Source organism: Misgurnus anguillicaudatus, chromosome 23 (genome assembly GCF_027580225.2).
Source record: "Misgurnus anguillicaudatus chromosome 23, ASM2758022v2, whole genome shotgun sequence".
In the NCBI taxonomy this organism is placed as follows: domain Eukaryota; kingdom Metazoa; phylum Chordata; class Actinopteri; order Cypriniformes; family Cobitidae; genus Misgurnus; species Misgurnus anguillicaudatus.
In genome coordinates, this window is record NC_073359.2 from 24305992 (window position 1) to 24325593 (window position 19602).

The 19602-nt window shown below is 37.3% G+C and overlaps 1 protein-coding gene across 3 annotated transcripts in view; it reads left to right on the forward strand.

The window, feature by feature from the left end:
* The window catches only part of adarb1a (adenosine deaminase RNA specific B1a), a 35734-nt gene extending 16132 nt beyond the window's left edge, over nt 1-19602 (forward strand). For 2 of the 3 annotated variants that reach the window (XM_073861486.1, XM_073861485.1), the window contains 10 exons: nt 260-286; nt 7550-7609; nt 10063-11000; nt 11873-11987; nt 12071-12237; nt 14579-14732; nt 14812-14980; nt 15815-15996; nt 18286-18464; nt 18551-19602. In XM_073861486.1, coding sequence (XP_073717587.1) covers nt 277-286; nt 7550-7609; nt 10063-11000; nt 11873-11987; nt 12071-12237; nt 14579-14732; nt 14812-14980; nt 15815-15996; nt 18286-18464; nt 18551-18727 — 2151 coding nt within the window. In that variant the 5' untranslated portion in view covers nt 260-276 and the 3' untranslated portion in view covers nt 18728-19602. Of the gene's footprint in view, nt 1-259; nt 287-7549; nt 7610-10016; nt 11001-11872; nt 11988-12070; nt 12238-14578; nt 14733-14811; nt 14981-15814; nt 15997-18285; nt 18465-18550 lie in introns of those variants that run through there. The other variant, XM_073861487.1, reaches the window with a different exon arrangement.

Genomic DNA, 19602 nt, shown 5'->3' on the forward strand with positions numbered 1-19602 from the left:
TGGCTCTTCAAAAAAGTGCATTTACAAATTGTTGATTTATAGGGAAAACATCTACCATAATACATTCACAATACAATACCTTGTTTTCAAGGCTGTTTCCTTCAATTAGATAGACACATTTCAACATTAAACATGTATGTAAGCAATTTCTTTATAAGTTGATTTTTTTAATAGTTTATAACTATATAATGATGGTCAGTATTCGACATGATCTCTGTATCAGTCTATCACTTTATTTAATTGTTGTTTCTTTCCGCAGGGATCATCAGCAAGGCCATGAATGAAGGTAGGAACAATGGCTTATGTCTATTGTATGTGTAAAAAATATTGAAATATTATTGCAAGATGGCATATGATGTTTGGAGTGTATACACTTATTAAAGTATCTCTTGACAGAAATGCAATATAATATACTTAACTATATTATCAGTGGTGTATAAAGACCGTCCAAAATGAACTGTATTGTTTTTATTACATTACTATGAGACGTTTTTTTTCGACATACACCGCGTGTCTCCTTACATGGAAGTCGCCGCCATGTTTCTGCAGTTGCCCTAAACAGACAAACTGCTTTATTTCCTCCATACGTTGTCTCAGACGATGACGTGTTTGTCCTGCGGCAGCTATTGTAGCTTCTCTATTAGTTTCGAAATTGAGGTTGGATGCAATTGGCAATCTTACCACTAGATGCCGCTAAAAACACTGGACCTTTTTATTTATTTATATAACACTTTTTGACAACGTTGCATTGATTCATAGCAGCTTTACAGGAAAAGAAACCATAGATAATTGGAGAATTATTAATATATAGAATAGATGGTAAGTGGAAGTCTATCTGTCTCCTCTATTTCTTTCACTATCTCTCTCTCAGGCTATGTGTATGCATTATAAGCCGGTTGCTCTCCGTGGTGCTGAATTTGTCTTTCTTAGCTCGCAGCTCTCCATGGTGCTGAACTGAATATGTCTGCATTTATTACATCTAGTGCTGTTTTCAGAAGCCCATATGCGGTTTGCTACGTGCTAACTGCATCCGTATGAGTCTCTATGCGACCGTGACACCATTTTGTCTCGAGAATGCGTTTAGCTAATAGCTGTGATATCTGAAACGCTCTGTTAAGAGGCGAGCGTGCATCAACCACACAGAACAGTAAAGTTAAAAAGTTCAAGGCAAAAGTTTAAACGTAATGCTTTTTGTATTTAATTATAAAAGTGATTGCGTTTCTTTAATCCTGATGGGTTGTTGAGGCCATTTTTGGCAATTTATTTGTCTTAATTTGGCCACAACTTTCTCTGTGTTTCAGCAAATGGAATGGTATTTGGTGACAAGTCTTGTATTGAGACATATTTTGAGAACATTTTTCAAAAACTCAACACTATACCGTGGGCAAATTTACTACCCTTTCAGGTTGTAAAAAAAGCCACCAAATTAAACAGCTGTAAAAATGTATCAAATTAATATTTTTTTTCATAAATCTGTTAATTACCCTCAGTACTGATCAAAACTACCAAATGCTTTTAACTCTTCCATGATTTTAACTCTTTAATTGCCAAGTTCGTAAGTGGTGTCACTGATTTGTTAAAAACACACAAAATGATCGATTTTCAGTATAAACCAGTCCTTCCAGAAAACCCCTGATCAACTCCTTGATCTTGCGACACGTTTTTTTAAAAATGCGATGGAATGTGAGCGATATTTATGCAATTTTATGGGATAAAATTGCAGGAACTTGCAAAAAATGCGGGAACTTGTAAAAATTGCGGGAACTTGCAAAAAATGCGGGAACATGCAAAAACTTTTGCAGCTTTTGCAGCTTTTCAATGATGTTAATGTCACATTATCACGTCACTTCATAACGTTCCCCTGGCAACAGGGGACATGGCTGCGCTTGTGTGAGGTAAATGCAAAATTTTCAACTTTCTGCTAAGATATATGTGATTTTTGCTAGAAAAATGCGGGGATTATGAAATCCTGCAAGCCCTGCATATTTTGCACACGAAAATCTGCAATTTATGCTGTGAAAGTGCGGCGTATTTGAAAAAATGCAACCCCCACATAAATATGCGAATTCTGGCTGATTATGCGTTAAATCATGCAATTGCATAATCGCGTTTTTCTGGAGGGACTAATAAAAAGTGATAGTGGACTGGATTTTTTTTTACCTTTTCACAGTCTTGGGCTTGTCAAAGATTGGTAAAAACATTGGCTTTGATGCATTTTTAGTTTTTATTTATTTTTCTTCCTAATTAGATGTTCGTGGGTTTTTTGCCCCCATTGACTTCCATTATAACAACATTTTTTGATTGCAAAGCCATGACACCATATTAACATGCATTCTTGATTGTTGGCGGTTATTCCTTTTTCTAATGCTGCGTTCAGACCAGGCGTGGTAGAGGCGTGAAGCGCTTGTGAGTTCAATGTTAAGTCAATGTAGAGGTCTCAAGGCGCGAATGAGCCGTTTAGCTTGGCGCGGTAGACGCGATCATACATATGTACAAAGGCTAGATGTCTTACGGCGGAGTCTCTAATGTCATCACCTGGCGGCCATCTTACCTCAGACAGCTCGCTCACTCATAGCATTGTGTTTAATGGTGCAGGTACTTTTAAATGACCATAACTTGCTCAATTTTCTACCAATTTTCAAACGGTTTGGTTTCTTACGAACGTTAGTAACGTGAGTATAATTCTAAATGCCTTAACATGTTTCATGATTTTTTTTATTTTTAGTATAAGTATGTAGTGTCATAGGTAATTTTTTGACGTTTATACCAAACCAAGCCGTTTGAAAATCGGTAAAAAATTTAGCAATTTATGGTCATTTAAAAGTACATGCGCCATTAAAACTCAATGCTACGAGTGAGCGAGCGCCCTGTGGTAAGATGGCCCCCAAAATGCGGACGTTACACTTAATTGGCCAGCAGCGCGGGCGAGACATCTAGCCTTTATACATATCTATGCATGCGATTCTGCCTCATTCGTGCATCTAGTTTGCATCTAGTTGCGCATTTTCAACTTTCTGCTAAGATATATGTGATTTTTGCTACAAAAATGCGGGGATTATGAAATCATGCAAGCCCCGCATATTTTGCACATGAAAATCTGCAATTTATTCTGTGAAAGTGCGGCGTATTTGAAAAAATGCAACCCCCGCATAAATACGCAAATTTTGGCTGATTATGCGTTAAATCATGCAATCGCATAATCACGTTTTTCTGGAGGGACTGATAAAAAGTGATTGTGGAATGGATTTTTTTACCTTTTCACAGTCTTGGGCTTGTCAAAGATTGGTAAAAACATTGGCTTTGATGCATTTTTAGTTTTTATTTATTTTTCTTCCTAATTAGATGTTCGTGGGTTTTTTGCCCCCATTGACTTCCATTATAACAACATTTTTTGATTGCAAAGCCATGACACCATATTAACATGCATTCTTGATTGTTGGCGGTTTTTCCTTTTTCTAATGCTGCGTTCAGACCAGACGTGGTAGAGGCGTCAAGCGGAGTGATTTCAATGTTAAGTCAATGTAGAGGTCTCACGGCGCGAATGAGCCGTTTAGCTTGGCGCAGTAGACGCGATCATAGATATGTACAAAGGCTAGATGTCTTACGGCGGAGTCTCTAATGTCATCACCTGGCGGCCATCTTACCTCAGACAGCTCGCTCACTCATAGCATTGTGTTTAATGGTGCAGGTACTTTTAAATGACCATAACTTGCTCAATTTTCTACCAATTTTCAAACGGTTTGGTTTCTACAAACGTTATTAATGTGGCTATAATTCTGGATGCTTTAACATGTTTCATGATTTTTTTTTTTTTTTTAGTATAAGTATGTAGTGTCATAGGTAATTTTTTGACGTTTATACCAAACCAAGCCGTTTGAAAATCGGTAAAAAATTTAGCAATTTATGGTCATTTAAAAGTACATGCGCCATTAAAACTCAATGCTACGAGTGAGCGAGCGCCCTGTGGTAAGATGGCCCCCAAAATGCGGACGTTACACTTAATTGGCCAGCAGCGCGGGCGAGACATCTAGCCTTTATACATATCTATGCATGCGATTCTGCCTCATTCGTGCATCTAGTTTGCATCTAGTTGCGCATTTTCAACTTTCTGCTAAGATATATGTGATTTTTGCTACAAAAATGCGGGGATTATGAAATCATGCAAGCCCCGCATATTTTGCACACGAAAATCTGCAATTTATGCTGTGAAAGTGCATAAATATGCGAACTTTGGCTGATTATGCGTTAAATCATGCGATAGCATAATCGCGTTTTTGTGGAGGGACTGATAAAAAGTCATTGTGGACTGGATTTTTTTACCTTTTCTCAGTCTTGGGCTTGTCAAAGATTGGTAAAAGCATTGGCTTTGATGCATTTTTAGTTTTTGTGCAGCATCAGTTTTTATTTTTTTTCTCCCTAATAAGATGTTCGTGGGGTTTTTGCCCCCATTGACTTCCATTATAACAACATTTTTTGATTGCAAAGCCATGACACCATATTAACATGCATTCTTGATTGTTGGCGGTTATTCCTTTTTCTAATGCTGCGTTCAGACCAGGCGTGGTAGAGGCGTGAAGCGCTTGTGATTTCAATGTTAAGTCAATGTAGAGGTCTCAAGGCGCGAATGAGCCGTTTAGCTTGGCGCGGTAGACGCGATCATACATATGTATAAAGGCTAGATGTCTTACGGCGGAGTCTCTAATGTCATCACCTGGCGGCCATCTTACCTCAGACAGATCGCTCACTCATAGCTTTGTGTTTAATGGTGCAGGTACTTTTAAATGACCATAACTGGGTCAATTTTCTACCAATTTTTAAACGGTTTGGTTTCTTACCAACGTTATTAACGTGGCTATAATTCTGGATGCTTTAACATGTTTCATGATTTTTTTTTAATTTTAGTATAAGTATGTAGTGTCATAGGTTCATCTTTGACGTTTATAACAAACCAAACTGTTTGAAAATCGGTAAAAAATTAAGCAAGTTATGGTCATTTAAAAGTACATGCACCATTAAAACTCAATGCTATAAGTGAGCGAGCGCCCTGTGGTAAGATGGCCGCCAAAATGCGGACGTTCCACTTAATTGGCCAGCAGCGCGGACGAGACATCTAGCCTTTATACATATCTATGGACACGATTCTGCCTCATTCGCGCATCTAGTTTGCATCTAGTTGCGCATTTTCAACTTTCTGCTAAGATATATGTGATTTTTGCTACAAAAATGTGGGGATTATGAAAGCATGCAAGCCCCGCATATTTTGCACACGAAAATCTGTGAAAGTGCATAAATATGCGAACTTTGGCTGATTATGCGCTAAATCATGCAATAGCATAATCGCGTGTTTGTGGAGGGACTGATAAAAAGTCATTGTGGACTGGATTTTTTTAACCTATTTCACAGTCTTGGGCTTGTCAAAGATTGGTAAAGTCATTCACTTTGATGCATTTTTAGATTTTGTGCAGCATCAATTTTTATTTTTTTTCCCTAATCAGATGTTTGTGGCTTTTTTGCCCCCATTGACTTCCATTATAACGACATTTTTTGATTGCAAAGCCATGACACCATATTATTATGCATTCTTGATTGGCGGTTTTTCCTTTTGCTAATGCTGCGTCCAGACCAGCCGTGGTAGAGGCGTCAAGCGCGAGTGATTTCAATGTTAAGTCAATGTAAAGACGCGTTGACGCGCGTCTAGAGGTCTCGCGACGCCAATGAGGCGTTTAGCATGGTGCGGTAGACGCGATTCCGCCTTATTCGCGCGTCTAGTTTGGCGGATGATGCGAATTGAGCGCTGTTGCGGGAAACGCGCAAGTTGAAAAAATTTTACTTTGGCGGGAAAATGTGCCGCGTTAACCAATCAGGAGCTTGCTTTAGTAGTGACGTGATTACAGAAAGGGAGCGGAGTCGCAGAAGCACCTCCCATGACGTGAATTTCCACGTGAATGTCTCGATAACTAGAATTTCACGCGAGAATGAAGCAAGTAAACTCAAAATGTTCAAGCGTCAAACTAGACGTGAATTTGACGCCTCAAACGTGGCTGGTGTGAACACACAGTTAGAGGTAAAATTTGTCATTTTTACTGTTGATCACCATGTGGCACTATTAACCCTTTAGTAGGCCAAAGCTTGATTTCTGGCTTGTACATTGAGTTATATGGAGTTATATGGATTCATTGGACCCCTTTCCTAAAATATATCCAATTTTTTTATGAAGAAACATTTAAACCATGTTAGGTAATCAGTAACTAATATATAATGTTACAAAGACAGCAAATTGAACATTTCTGGAGACCCTTCGGAACCTTCTGGGTCCCTTGACCCTAATTTAAAAAAAAACCTACTTTAGGCTATTCTTCTTGACTAATTTGTTTCTCTTCACCCGTCCATTATTGTCACACACAGGCCACATATGAAAGACATCCATTCGTCTATCCGTCCGTCTGCATGCATGTTCACTTTATAAAAGCTGTTGCTCAGCGTTGAGTGACGTTGGACGTTCATCGGCACAGCCGGCTAGTGAGAAACGCATTCAATTATGCCACACTTTTTCCTTTTCACGCAGATAATCCTCCTTTTGCACAGTAAACATCAATTGCTGATCGCCGGCGTCAACGAGCAGGTGCACTTATCTCAGACGATTTTAAGTTCACCTGAGAAATTCTCGAATGGGATGTTTTGAAACGATCGAGAACTTCTAATGACGGGAAATGAATTCAAGCTGTCAGTATATCACGCAAAGAAGCTCGCATTGAAGTGTGTGACTGTGTGTCATTCGCTCTAATAGCTTTCGTGATTTATCGAGCCTCTCTTATCAACAGTATCCACTTCACTCAGCCCTTCAAAGTCTCGTTTTGACAGCCATGTCTTTTCTACACAGACCACGTTCGAGCTTAGCCGTCAATATGTCCATGCCTTTGGATTTCAAGCATCTTTTTATTTTGTCCTGGTCAATGTTAATGGAAATGTTTGGATTTAGGGGCGTGATAGACTTGAAAATTAACCTTTGATGCTACAAATGCTGTCATGGGGGCGGTACCCTTTTAAAAAGTAATTTTTTGTACCTAATAAGTTCATATTAGGATCTCAAAGGTAAGGTTACTATAATAATATTAAGGGAAGGGAAGAATCGACGTTAAATGCTTCTTTAATGACTTATTCGCTAAACTCCATTGATCTCTATTATATCCAAATAAAACACAAAGCCGTTCCTCCCCAGCAGGCATCTAATTCTTTAGAACTTGTTTCTGTTCACACATCAGCAGAAGTCGGAATGCCGAAATAAGATGAATGTTTGTCGTATCGCTCCTCTCTTCCTCTGGATCATTAAAGGAATGTTAGCGTTTAATTGGGCAATAATTGCACCTGCACATCAGTTTTCCCCCCATCATTAAATCTGCTTAATTATCCTCATTAACAGAGCTGGCGGAGGGCGTAAGTGGGAACAGATGACTTCAGTAAGCACAATCATGATCAGCGATGATCGGAGATGAATTTTAAATCTTTATGTTTCTCTCTCTCTCTCTCTCTTGCTCGCTCGCTGTGGTAGGAGTTGGTGGGCGACCCAGAGGGCAGAAGTTTTTCAGTCTGGGAGCAGATGTAGACATGAGTGAGTCTTGCATTTGTCATCTGTGTTTCTCCACATTTGATTTTCATCTCTAGGTCCCATCACACTTTGTTGATAAAGGAGCACGAATTAAAATATATGATTAAAGGACAACACCACCATTTTTCAATATTTTACTATGTTTTTACCTCAACTTAGACAAATTAATACATACCTATCTTTTTCAATGCGTGCACTTAATCTTTGTACAGCGTGTCATGAACGTGTTAGCATTTAGCGTAGCCCCATTCGTTCCTTAGGATCCAAACAGGGATGAATTTCAAAGCCACCAAACACTTCCATGTTTTCCCTATTTAAAGACTGTTACATGAGTAGTTACACGAGTAAGTATGGTGGCACAAAATAAAACTTTTGTTTGGAGCCATAGGAATGAATGGGGCTAGACTAAATGCTTACACATTCACGAAGCGCTGTCCAAAGATTAAAAGTGCATGCATTGAAAAAAGATAGATATCATTGGAGTCCTTTAATTGTTGCTTTTTCTGCCTGTTTCTCACTCTGTCAGTGAGTTTGTAAGGGTCAGTAATAGAAAGTTAACACTTTCCCAGGAGGAAACTTTTAGACAGGCAGTGCAATGAATAAGACGCTTAAGAAATTGCAATATGATGGTTCAGCCTGGTAAGGATTATAAACTCACACTCTCTACACAAACACTACAAACACTATTTGATGTTTTGTGTGATCTGAACCTGTTCTTTTTTAGGACCGCTTTTAGATTTTCTTTATTAAAGTTTTTGTGCATTAAACTAGTGCAAACAGGTTCTTCAAGATAATGAGATAGACTCGCACCTGAAGATAACGAACCCTTATCTTCCAAGCAATCCAGGGGCCTCATTTATAAAATGCTGCGTAGAAATGTGTCTAAATTTGTTCATTTCTCAAAAGTGCGTAAGTGTGATTCATAAAACCAACGTGCGCACAGAAAACTCGTGAAATTGTGCACAGCTGAATAGTAATAAATCTCAGCATTTAAACGATGCCAAATTAATGTCATTAACATATAAAAAAAGCACATGTCATTGTTTAAATTCTTTACCATCAGCAAAAAGGACTTACATTTCCAAAAATCTGCTGCAATCTAACGATCAAAAGTGCATATGTCTGATCGGACCCTGACGTGGCACTAAGCACTTTTCCACGTCAAAGACGTTTTTATAAATATGAACTTTGCCGTGGATTTTTGCGTACGCACACTTTATGATCAAATCTGTGCGTACGCACGCTTTATAAATGAGGCCCTAGATCTATTTTTTCTGAGCACCAAATGGAATAACTTATCAATCTTTCACTGCAGGATGTTATAAATGAAAATTTACGCTAGTTTCCTTTGCCTTTGCCAACTGGTTGTCATGATGTTTCTTTGTTTTTTGGTAGTTTGCTTTAGTGAAATAAGTCAATCAAAGCTATTGAGTAATATGTTACAAAATGTATTTCTAAAATAAAAAATTGGAATTATTAAATGAAAAAGTTAGTGGTGGGCAAACGATTAATAGCGATTAATTGCATAAAAAATAAAAGTGAGTTTTTGCATAATATATGTGTGTGAACTGTGTGTAATTATTATATATATTTAAACTCACACACATACATGTATACATTTCAAAAAAACTTTATTTACATATTTTTATATAAAAAGATTAATTGATATAGACCGTTTCAGCAGTAACAACATAAACAAGCGGCTGTAAACTCCGCTAAGAATAAATAACAACAAAGTTGTTTAAACGTGGTTTATTTATATAACAAGCAAAAAACAACACATAGATTACATAGGAAACCTAAACATTTGTTATTTTCGACGAGGCATTTGTTCAAGAGATCCGTTTACCATCTAGTCAGACCATTAAAAAAAACGAAAACGGAAGTAAGGTTCGCATCCAGATGTGTATCACGTGCGTCCGATGAAACCGTCTATATAATACAGGATATATAAAAATATTAGTAATGTTAATTAATTATATATACAAATGTAAATGTTTCCTAAGTACATACATAAATGTGTGTATTTATATATACATAATAGTTACACACGGCACACACACAAATATTATGCAAAAACTTTTATTTAGTATGCGATTGGTCGCAATTAATCGTTTTCCCATCACACTAAATTTAATTTAATTTAATTTAATTTAATTTAATTTAATTTAATTTAATTTAATTTAATTTAATTTAATTTAATTTAATTTAATTTAATTTAATTTAATTTAATTTAATTTAATTTAATTTAATTTAATTTAATTTAACATTTTTAATATTTAACCTAATGTAAAAAATATTTTGTCTTTATTAAAAATAACAATTTTAATTGAATGTCTTTAATTGGAAACATCATTTCAATCCAGTTACAAAGAAAGATAAAAGAATCTCTAAATTTTACATTTACAAGGTCCTGCACCGAAGGCGTTGTAAGTTATTCTCTCTGGGCATCGCAGGTTCGTGTCGAATGGACGTTAAAGAAAACCGCAACCTGGATAACCTCTCCTCGAAGGAGGGGCTGGGTGAGGGGCATCACTTAGCCAATAGAAGCGCACGAGGAATAAGCAGAAAACGTCCTCTGGAGGAGGGCAACAGAGGTCACGGCCACTCCAAGTTCAGGTCCAAGAAACGCAAGAAAACCCAAGGGCCTGTCTTGCCCAAAAATGCTCTCATGCAACTTAATGAAATCAAACCGGGCCTACAGTACAAGCTCACGTCTCAGACAGGGCCCGTGCACGCGCCCGTGTTCATTATGATGATCGAAGTTAACGGACAGTTGTTCGAGGGCTCGGGTCCGACCAAGAAGAAAGCCAAATTGAATGCTGCCGAAAAAGCGCTACGCTCTTTTGTTCAGTTTCCTAATGCGTCTGAAGCTCACCTCGCGATGGGTCGCACCCTGACGGTCAATGCGGACTTTACATCCGACCAGGCGGATTTTCCAGACATGCTGTTTAACGGATTCGAGACTCCGGGACCGACGGACGACCCGTTTTACTTGAGTCTGAGCAGCAATGGCGCTCTCCACTCCATAAACAAATACCCTCTGCCCGTGACTCCTAACAACAACAAAATGGCACGTCAACCCCTCACACCACCTTTGGCTCTAACAGCACCCCCTACAGGCAGCGGCAAAAACGCAGTAATGATCTTAAACGAGCTTCGCCCGGGACTGAAGTACGAATTCGTGGCGGAGAGCGGCGAGAGCCACGCTAAGAACTTTGTGATGTCCGTTACCGTGGATACGCAGATTTTCCAAGGTTCTGGGAGGAATAAGAAGCTGGCGAAGGCGAGGGCGGCCCAGGCGGCGCTATCGGGACTGTTCAACATGCAACTAGACCAAACGCCATCTCGGCAGCCGATCCCAAGAGATGGACTGCAGCTACACTTGCCTCAGGTGAGAAATGTGCGATAGCAACACAGAAGTCATGCGTTTGATTCGGAGGGAATCCAAATACTGATAAAAATCTATTTTACTACTGCTGTGAACAAATGCGTTCACACTGCAGCTTAATTCAGGTGTCACTCCAGATCTGAGTTATGTTGTTGTTCTGCCATTGTCAACCATATTCTTCAACCAAATTTACTTCCTTCTTTTAAAGACCACATTTACATTAAATTCAAGCACAGCGTGTTGCCTTATTTATTGCCGCAATATGCTAAAATCACACTTTACGTCAGTTATTGCAATGCATTTCTGTCATTTGAATATATTTCTGTGGATATACAGTTTAATCTTTAGCTATGTCTATACGTTTGCCCTTTGTTTTAAATTTATCAGGCTTGATATTAAATAAACACTTAATGCGATTAAACTCTATGCTTCAGTGGCTTTGCTTAACTATCATTTGTCCTTATGAAGCCCCTGCCAGTCTTCATTGAACAGTTTTAATGAATTCAGAATCTAGACACGAATGTTTCGTTGGGCTTTGAAAGGAAGTCAAGCATTAAACCTTTAAGCATTATTTACACACAAGTCAATCCCGTTCATAATCCCTCCCATTCGCCCTTGATAACAACAGATGAGAATAAACACAATCTTAATTAAAATCTGATACATGAGCCGTTCTCAAACAGGAAATCACAATGCTTTTAGCTTTCTGTCCAATGAGATCGCTCTGTATAATGTCTGTCAGTCAAGCATTTTGTATCCTAAGGGATTTTTTGATTGATGAGATACAGTTGGCACACCTTAATTTTACAAATATACAGTCTCTTAATTTTTAATTTAGTTGAATTGTTGGCATAAAAAGCTGTTTGTTTTTTAAGGTGCTTGCGGACGCCGTCTCTCGATTAGTCGTGGAAAAGTTCCGCGAGCTAACGGACAACTTCACCTCCCCACACGCACGGCGAAAAGTCCTGGCGGGTGTCGTCATGACAACAGGTAAGCATGGCGCAAAGTAACAATCTTAAGTAATTCTGTTCTTTTAAGAGTTCTGGTATTAAACCTCACCTGGTTATTTGTAGGCACGGATGTGAAGGATGCTCAGGTGATCTGCGTTTCCACGGGAACCAAATGTATAAATGGAGAGTACATGAGCGATAGAGGCCTGGCCCTGAACGACTGCCACGCTGAAATCATCGCTCGACGATCCCTCATCAGATACCTTTATAGTCAACTGGAGTATTTTCTCAGTGAGACACATGGAATTTCTCTCTAAGGGTCCATTTAAATGCGGTATTGAAATTAATCACAGGACAGGTTCCTCTTAAGGTTTACAGCTAATTTTTGAAGCATTTGATTGGACAGAAATCTGTACGGTGCATGATGAGTCATCAATGATTTTCATCCATTTATCAGGAGAATAAAAAATTTTAAATGTGTGTGCCTGCTGAATGTTTATGAACTTTATTTCGCAATTTTATCATATTATAAATCAAATTTTACTGTTAAAATGTTTATCAACTTATACTCACAAAAATTTTCATCTTTTTTGCAAAAATGTTTAGAACTTTTATTTGCAAAAATATTTTTCCACTTTTACTAACAAAAATGTTTATCCAATTTTACTGGCAAAAATGTTTAAATCACAGAAATGTATATTACCTTTTATTTGCAAAAATGTTTATAACTTTAACTTGTAAAAATATTTATCAACTTTTACTCTCAAAAAATATTTATCCACTTTTACTCTAAAAAATGTTTATCAAATTTTCCTCTCAAAAATGTTTATCAACTTTTACTCTTAAAAATGTTTATTAATTTTTACTCTCAAAAATGTTTATCAACCTTTACTTGCAAAAATGTTTATAACTTTTACTTGCAAAAATATTTATCAATTTTTACTGGCAAATTTTTTTATCAACTTTTACTGGCAAAAAATATTTATCCACTTTTAATCTCAAAAATGTTTATCAACTTTTACTCTCAAAAATGTTTATCAACTTTTACTCTTAAAAATGTTTATTAATTTTTACTCTCAAAAATGTTTATCAACCTTTACTTGCAAAAATGTTTATAACTTTTACTTGCAATAATTTTTAAATCTCAAAAATGTTTATCAACTTTTACTCTCAAAAATGTTTATCAACTTTTACTCTTAAAAATGTTTATTAATTTTTACTCTCAAAAATGTTTATCAACCTTTACTTGCAAAAATGTTTGTAACTTTTACTTGCAAAAATATTTAGCAATTTTTACTGGCAAATTTTTTATCAACTTTTACTGGCAAAAATATTTTTCCACTTTTAATAACAAAATGATTCTCCAATTTCACTGGCAAAAATTTTTATATCACAAAAATGTATATTAACTTTTATTTGCAAAAATGTTTATAACTTTTACTCTCAAAAAATATTGATCCACTTTTGGTCTCAAAAATGTTTATCAACTTTTACTCTTAAAAATGTTTATTAATTTTTACTCGCAAAAATGTTTATCAACTTTTACTTGCAAAAATTTGTATAACTTTTATTTGGAAAAATATTTATCAACTTTTACTCTTAAAAATGTTTATTAATTTTTACTCGCAAAAACGTTTATCATCTTTTACTTGCAAAAATGTTTATTAACTTTTTTCGCAATTTTTTTATCAACTTTTACTGGCAAAAATGTTCATCAACTTTTACTGGCAAAAATGTTTATCAACTTTTACTGTCAAAAATGTTTACCCAATTTTACTGGCAAAAATGTTTATCCACTTTTACTGGCAAAAATGTTTATCCAATTTTAATGGCAATAATGTTTAAATCGCAAAAATGTTTATTAACTTTTATTTGCAAAAATATTTATACATTTTTACTGGCAAAAATATTTATCAACTTTTACTGGCAAAAAATGTGTATCAACTTTTACTGGCAAAAATGTTTATCCAATTTTACTGGCAAAAATGTTTTACAAATTTTATTGGCAAAAATGTTTATCCAATTTTACTGGCAATAATGTTTAAATCACAAAAATGTTTATTAACTTTTATTTGCAAAAATATTTATCAACTTTTACTGGCAAAAATGTTTATCAACTTTTACTGGCAAAAATATTTATCATTTTTACTGACAAAAATGTTTATCAACTATTACTAGCAAAAACGTTTATCAACTTTTATTCACAATTTTTTTTATCAACTTTTACCTTATAAATGTTTATTCACTTTTAGCTGTTAAATGTTTATCAACTTTATCTTATAAATGTTTATCAACTTTTAAGAGTAGTTTATGTTTTGGTTTCTTCTCTGACTTCAATCCCACAATTATGCAAAACTGTGTTGTGTTGTATTGTTTGGTTGCTGGGTCTAATTACGTTTTAGCTTGAAATGTGACAAATCATTTACCAGCCTGTGGATATGAAAAGCTATTTTTGGATATATTATCAGATACAGATAATGAATTGATCAGACACGGCTCTGTGTGCGTATTTGATCGGTCACGGCCTTTATTTACCATGAATGATGCATTTGATGAGATTGGTGACAGGCCGTGGACTTCTTTTCAATTATAAATATCATTTGTAAGAGCTAAAACATCTGTGTTCTTGGTAGTGACAGACCCGAGGATCATGAGAAATCCATATTCAGATGGTGCAGCGAACACGGCTACCGGCTAAAAGACAACATTCAGTTTCATCTGTATATCAGCACGTCACCCTGCGGAGACGCCCGGATCTTCTCACCCCACGAGGCTGGTGCTGAAGGTATGAAACATTTACGAGATGGATAGATTTGTGTTTGATTTTTTCATGTTGTAGCAAACCTCTAGCTTTTATTTTTTAGACCAAGGTGACCGGCATCCAAACCGCAAGGCACGCGGACAGCTGCGAACCAAAATCGAGTCCGGAGAGGGAACGATACCGGTACGCACAAGCAACACTATTCAGACCTGGGATGGAGTCTTGCAGGGAGAGAGATTGCTAACCATGTCGTGCAGCGACAAGATCGCCAGGTATGATGTCACCACCGTACTGTGATGATGTCATCCACAGTGGAGGAGGTGGAATGGGTTTCTCTTGGACTTTAGTCCACAGTTTTAATCTAAATGTGATCAACGCCTCCAGCGATGATTAGGAAAGCATCCGCTGGCATCAGGTGGCATTCTTTTGCGGAGATACCTACATTTAATCATTCATAGGTTTCGTTTAATGTCAAATTTTTTACCCCCCCAAACCCCTTTAACCATTTCCCCTCATTAGCATTCTGTCCCCCTCAGGCACTCAGAAAGCAGTTGATTGGCTGTGGTTTTGCCTCTGAAACCCCAATCACTTCAGCTCTCTCCGGAGCGGGCGGCACCCTGGAGCAGGGGCATTGGGGCTCTGATTGGGGCTCTGATTATGGCCTCCATAAACAGGCGTCCTGCTGAGGGAAGCCTTAACTCCACAAACACACAAACCCAGAATATGCACACGCGTCGCATTGGATGCTCGGAAAGCCACTCCAGTTAAATGCCGTCGTTACGATCCAGCTGCGTGCCGAGGCTTTTAGGGAACGCTGAGCATTACCTCACCATGAAGGACGAAATCACGGTGATTGAGATTATAGACCCAGGTGTTATTTTTCTGATCGCTTCAATGGCGCGCTGAAAACCCGGCTTGACATTGACATTGTTCCTTTATCGTGACATTGGTGTCACGCTGTACAGCCACATCCTGTTCTGTAACACTTAATAAGAAACAACCTGACGGTTCACCGATGTCACTGATTCAAATGCAATGTTAAGGTACTTAAACCTTTTTTTAATAACGTATCTTTTGATTTTTGTCATTATGTTCTCTTCCTCCAGATGGAACGTGATTGGAGTGCAGGGGTCTCTTTTGAGCTATTTCACCGAACCCATCTACTTCTCTAGTTTAATCCTGGGAAGCCTGTACCATGCTGACCACCTGTCCAGAGCCATGTACCAGCGTATCACTGACATAGATGACCTGCCCCAGCCTTTCAACATTAACAGACCCCTGCTCAGTGGTAAACAATTATATATACATATATGGATGGACAGTAATAGTGTAGGGATAGACCTATGGATAAATGGACAGATATTTAGATGGATATTAGATGGATACTGTTATTATGAGTGTTTCATATATATAGGTGTACAAGTAGAGAGATGGATGGATGGATGGATGTATATATATATATATAGATAAGCAGACAGACAAATAGATGGACGAATAGATAGTTAGACAGATGGCTAGATGGATGAAAAGACAGATAGACAGGTAGATGGATAGATAAATGAATGGATAGATAGATGGATGGATGATAGATATACAGACATATAGATAGAGAGATAGACAAACATATGGATAGATAGGCAGGCAGGCAGACAGACAGACATACAGATAGATGGGCAGGTAGATGGATGGATGGATAGATAGACTGATATATAGACTATAGATAGAGGGAAAGATGGATAGAAGAATAGGCCAATAGGTAGACAGAAATATGGACAGATGAACAAACAGACAGACAGATAGATATATAGATTGATTGATTGATAGATGGGCAAACATATGGATAGAAAGATAAACAAACAGACAGACAGATAGATAGATAGATGGAGGATAGAAAGACTATAGATAGAGGGATTGATAAAAGGATGGATATTTATGGATAGATAGGCAGGAAAGCAGACAGACAGACAGATAGATGAATAGATGGGCAGGTAGATAGATGGATGATAGACTGATATATAGACTATAGATAAAGGGAAAGATAGATAGAAGAATGGACCGAAAGGTAGACAGAAATATGGATAGATAGACGGACTGATGGACAGACAGACAGAAAGACGGATAGATAGATAGGTAGACAGATAGATAGGTAGACAGATACATGGATAGATAGATAGATAGATAGATAGATAGATAGATAGATAGATAGATAGATAGATAGATAGATAGATAGATAGATAGATAGATAGATAGATAGGTAGATGAACATATGAATAGATAAACAGACAGATAGATAGGTGGGTGGATGTATGGATAGAAAGACTGATATATAGACTATAGATAGAGGGATAGATAGAAGGATGGACCCATAGGTAGACAGATACATAGACAGACAGACAGACAGACAGACAGATAGGTAGACAGATAGATAGGTAGACAGATACATGGATAGATAGATAGATAGATAGATAGATAGATAGATAGATAGATAGATAGATAGATAGATAGATAGATAGATAGATAGATAGATAGATAGATAGATAGATAGATAGATAGATAGATAGATAGATAGATAGATAGACGAACATATGAATAGATAGGCAGGCAGGCAGACAGACAGACAGACAGATATATGAATATATGGATGGACAGATAGATGGGCAGGTAGATGGACTGATAGGTGGATGGACAGATAGATGGATGATAGATAGACTATAAATAGAGGGATGGATGGATGGATGGATGGAGGGATGGATGGAGGGACGGATAGATACATAGACTATAAATAGAGGGATAAACGGACGGACAGACAGACAGATAGATACATAGGTGGATGGACAGATAGATAGATAGATAGATGGATGGACAGATAGATAGATAGATGGATGGACCGATAGATGGGCAGGTAGATGGACGAATAGATGGATAATAGATAGACTATAAATAGAGGGAAAGATAGATGGATGGATGGTTGGACGGACGGATGGATAGATAGATGAACATATGGATAGATAAACAGACAGACAAATAGAAGGACAGACAGATAGGTGGATGGATGGATAGAAAGACTGATATATAGACTATAGATAGAAGGATGGACCCATAGGTAGACAGATACATGGATAGAGTGATGGAGAGATAGACTCAAACATATGAACAGATAGGTAGGCAGACAGACAGACAGATATATGGATAGATGGGCAGGTAGATGGATAGCAAGGTAGATGGACGGATAGATCGATGGACAGATATATGGGCAGCTAGATGGATGGATAGATAGATAGATAGATAGATAGATAGATAGATAGATAGATAGATAGATAGATAGATAGATGGATAGATGGATAGATGGATGGATGGATGGATGGATGGATGGATGGATGGATGGATGGATGGATGGACGGACGGAAGGACGGGTGGGTGGGTGGTTGTTTTTGGGTTGATGGATTGATGGATGGATGGATAGATAGACAGATGGATATATGGATAGATGATTGATAGAAGGACAGGCAGATAAATGAATGGATGATAGGATAGATAAACAGACAGAACTGAAACTCTTGTCTCTTGTCTTCTTCAGGCATCAGTAACACAGAAGCACGGCAGCCTGGTAAAGCTCCGAACTTCAGTGCCAATTGGACAGTTGGTGATCAGGGATTGGAGATCATTAACGCCACCACAGGGAAAGATGACCTGGGACGCCCCTCACATCTCTGTAAACACACCCTGTACAGCCGCTGGATCTCTCTGCATGCCAAGGTAAATACATACTGCCCTAAATATAGATTTGTAAAAACACTTGGCTGTTGTACCATCATTAGTATAATCCCTTTACTCTATCTCAGCTTAACAAGACTCTAAGGATCCCAGGATTTCAGCCCAGCACGTATCACGATGCAAAGCAAGCGGCCTCGGACTACCACACGGCCAAACAAACTCTCTTTAAAGCTTTCTACAAAGCAGGACTGGGTGCATGGGTGGAAAAACCCATCGAACAAGACCAGTTCGCCCTTAACCCTTAAGTTGAACCAAGAGAGAAAATGTGATCTTTTTGGTTGGAGATACGTTGAACGTTTTACCCTTTATTATTATTACAAACTTTTATCTGTTCATAACATGTATGATGGGTCCAGAATGACCTAAACACTTGTTTGGGTTAAACTAACCCAGCAAGGTGAGTTGCATGATTTTATTTTGACTAGTATGCTGGCTTAGTTTTACTTAAAAACAAAATGGTTATTTCATTTTTTACAGCAATTTGTAAAATGTTATTTATTATATACAGTATAGAGCAAACAGTATATACTGTATAATACGCTCCAATATTTCATGATAGAAATCATGCATCATAACTGACTCAAGCACATCAACCAGCACATAGGCTACACATAAAAAAATAATAATAACCCAGCATTTTTTTAATTAACATGTGTAGTTTTTTTTCAGTTTAAATTATGTGTAGTTTGGTTTGTGTACATTTTTTACTAATTTTTTATCACTCAGTTGTTTGTTTCATCTTAAGAATGTCATAGTATTTTGTTGAAAAACAATAAAAGCATTATGACCCAAAAAAAACCCTTACAAAAAGTAAACCTTTGTACTTTTAGTACTTCATATTATAGTACCTCAGTAGTAGAGGTCTTCTCGGGGTTCAAAGAAATGTACACGACCCGAAATGACCTGAATCACTTTTTATCGAACCTGACGTGCATACATTTTTTGTTTTTTAAAAGAAAGACCCGACCCAAGCCAGTGGCAATTTTTTAACCCGACTGGACCTGAATGTAACAGCACTGACGTTGTTTTCCAGTTCTTTGTGATTGACTCGACTTCACCCGCAAAGACACATTTTCTATGTTGTATAAGCCTGTAAAACTATAAAATGATGTTTATTCAC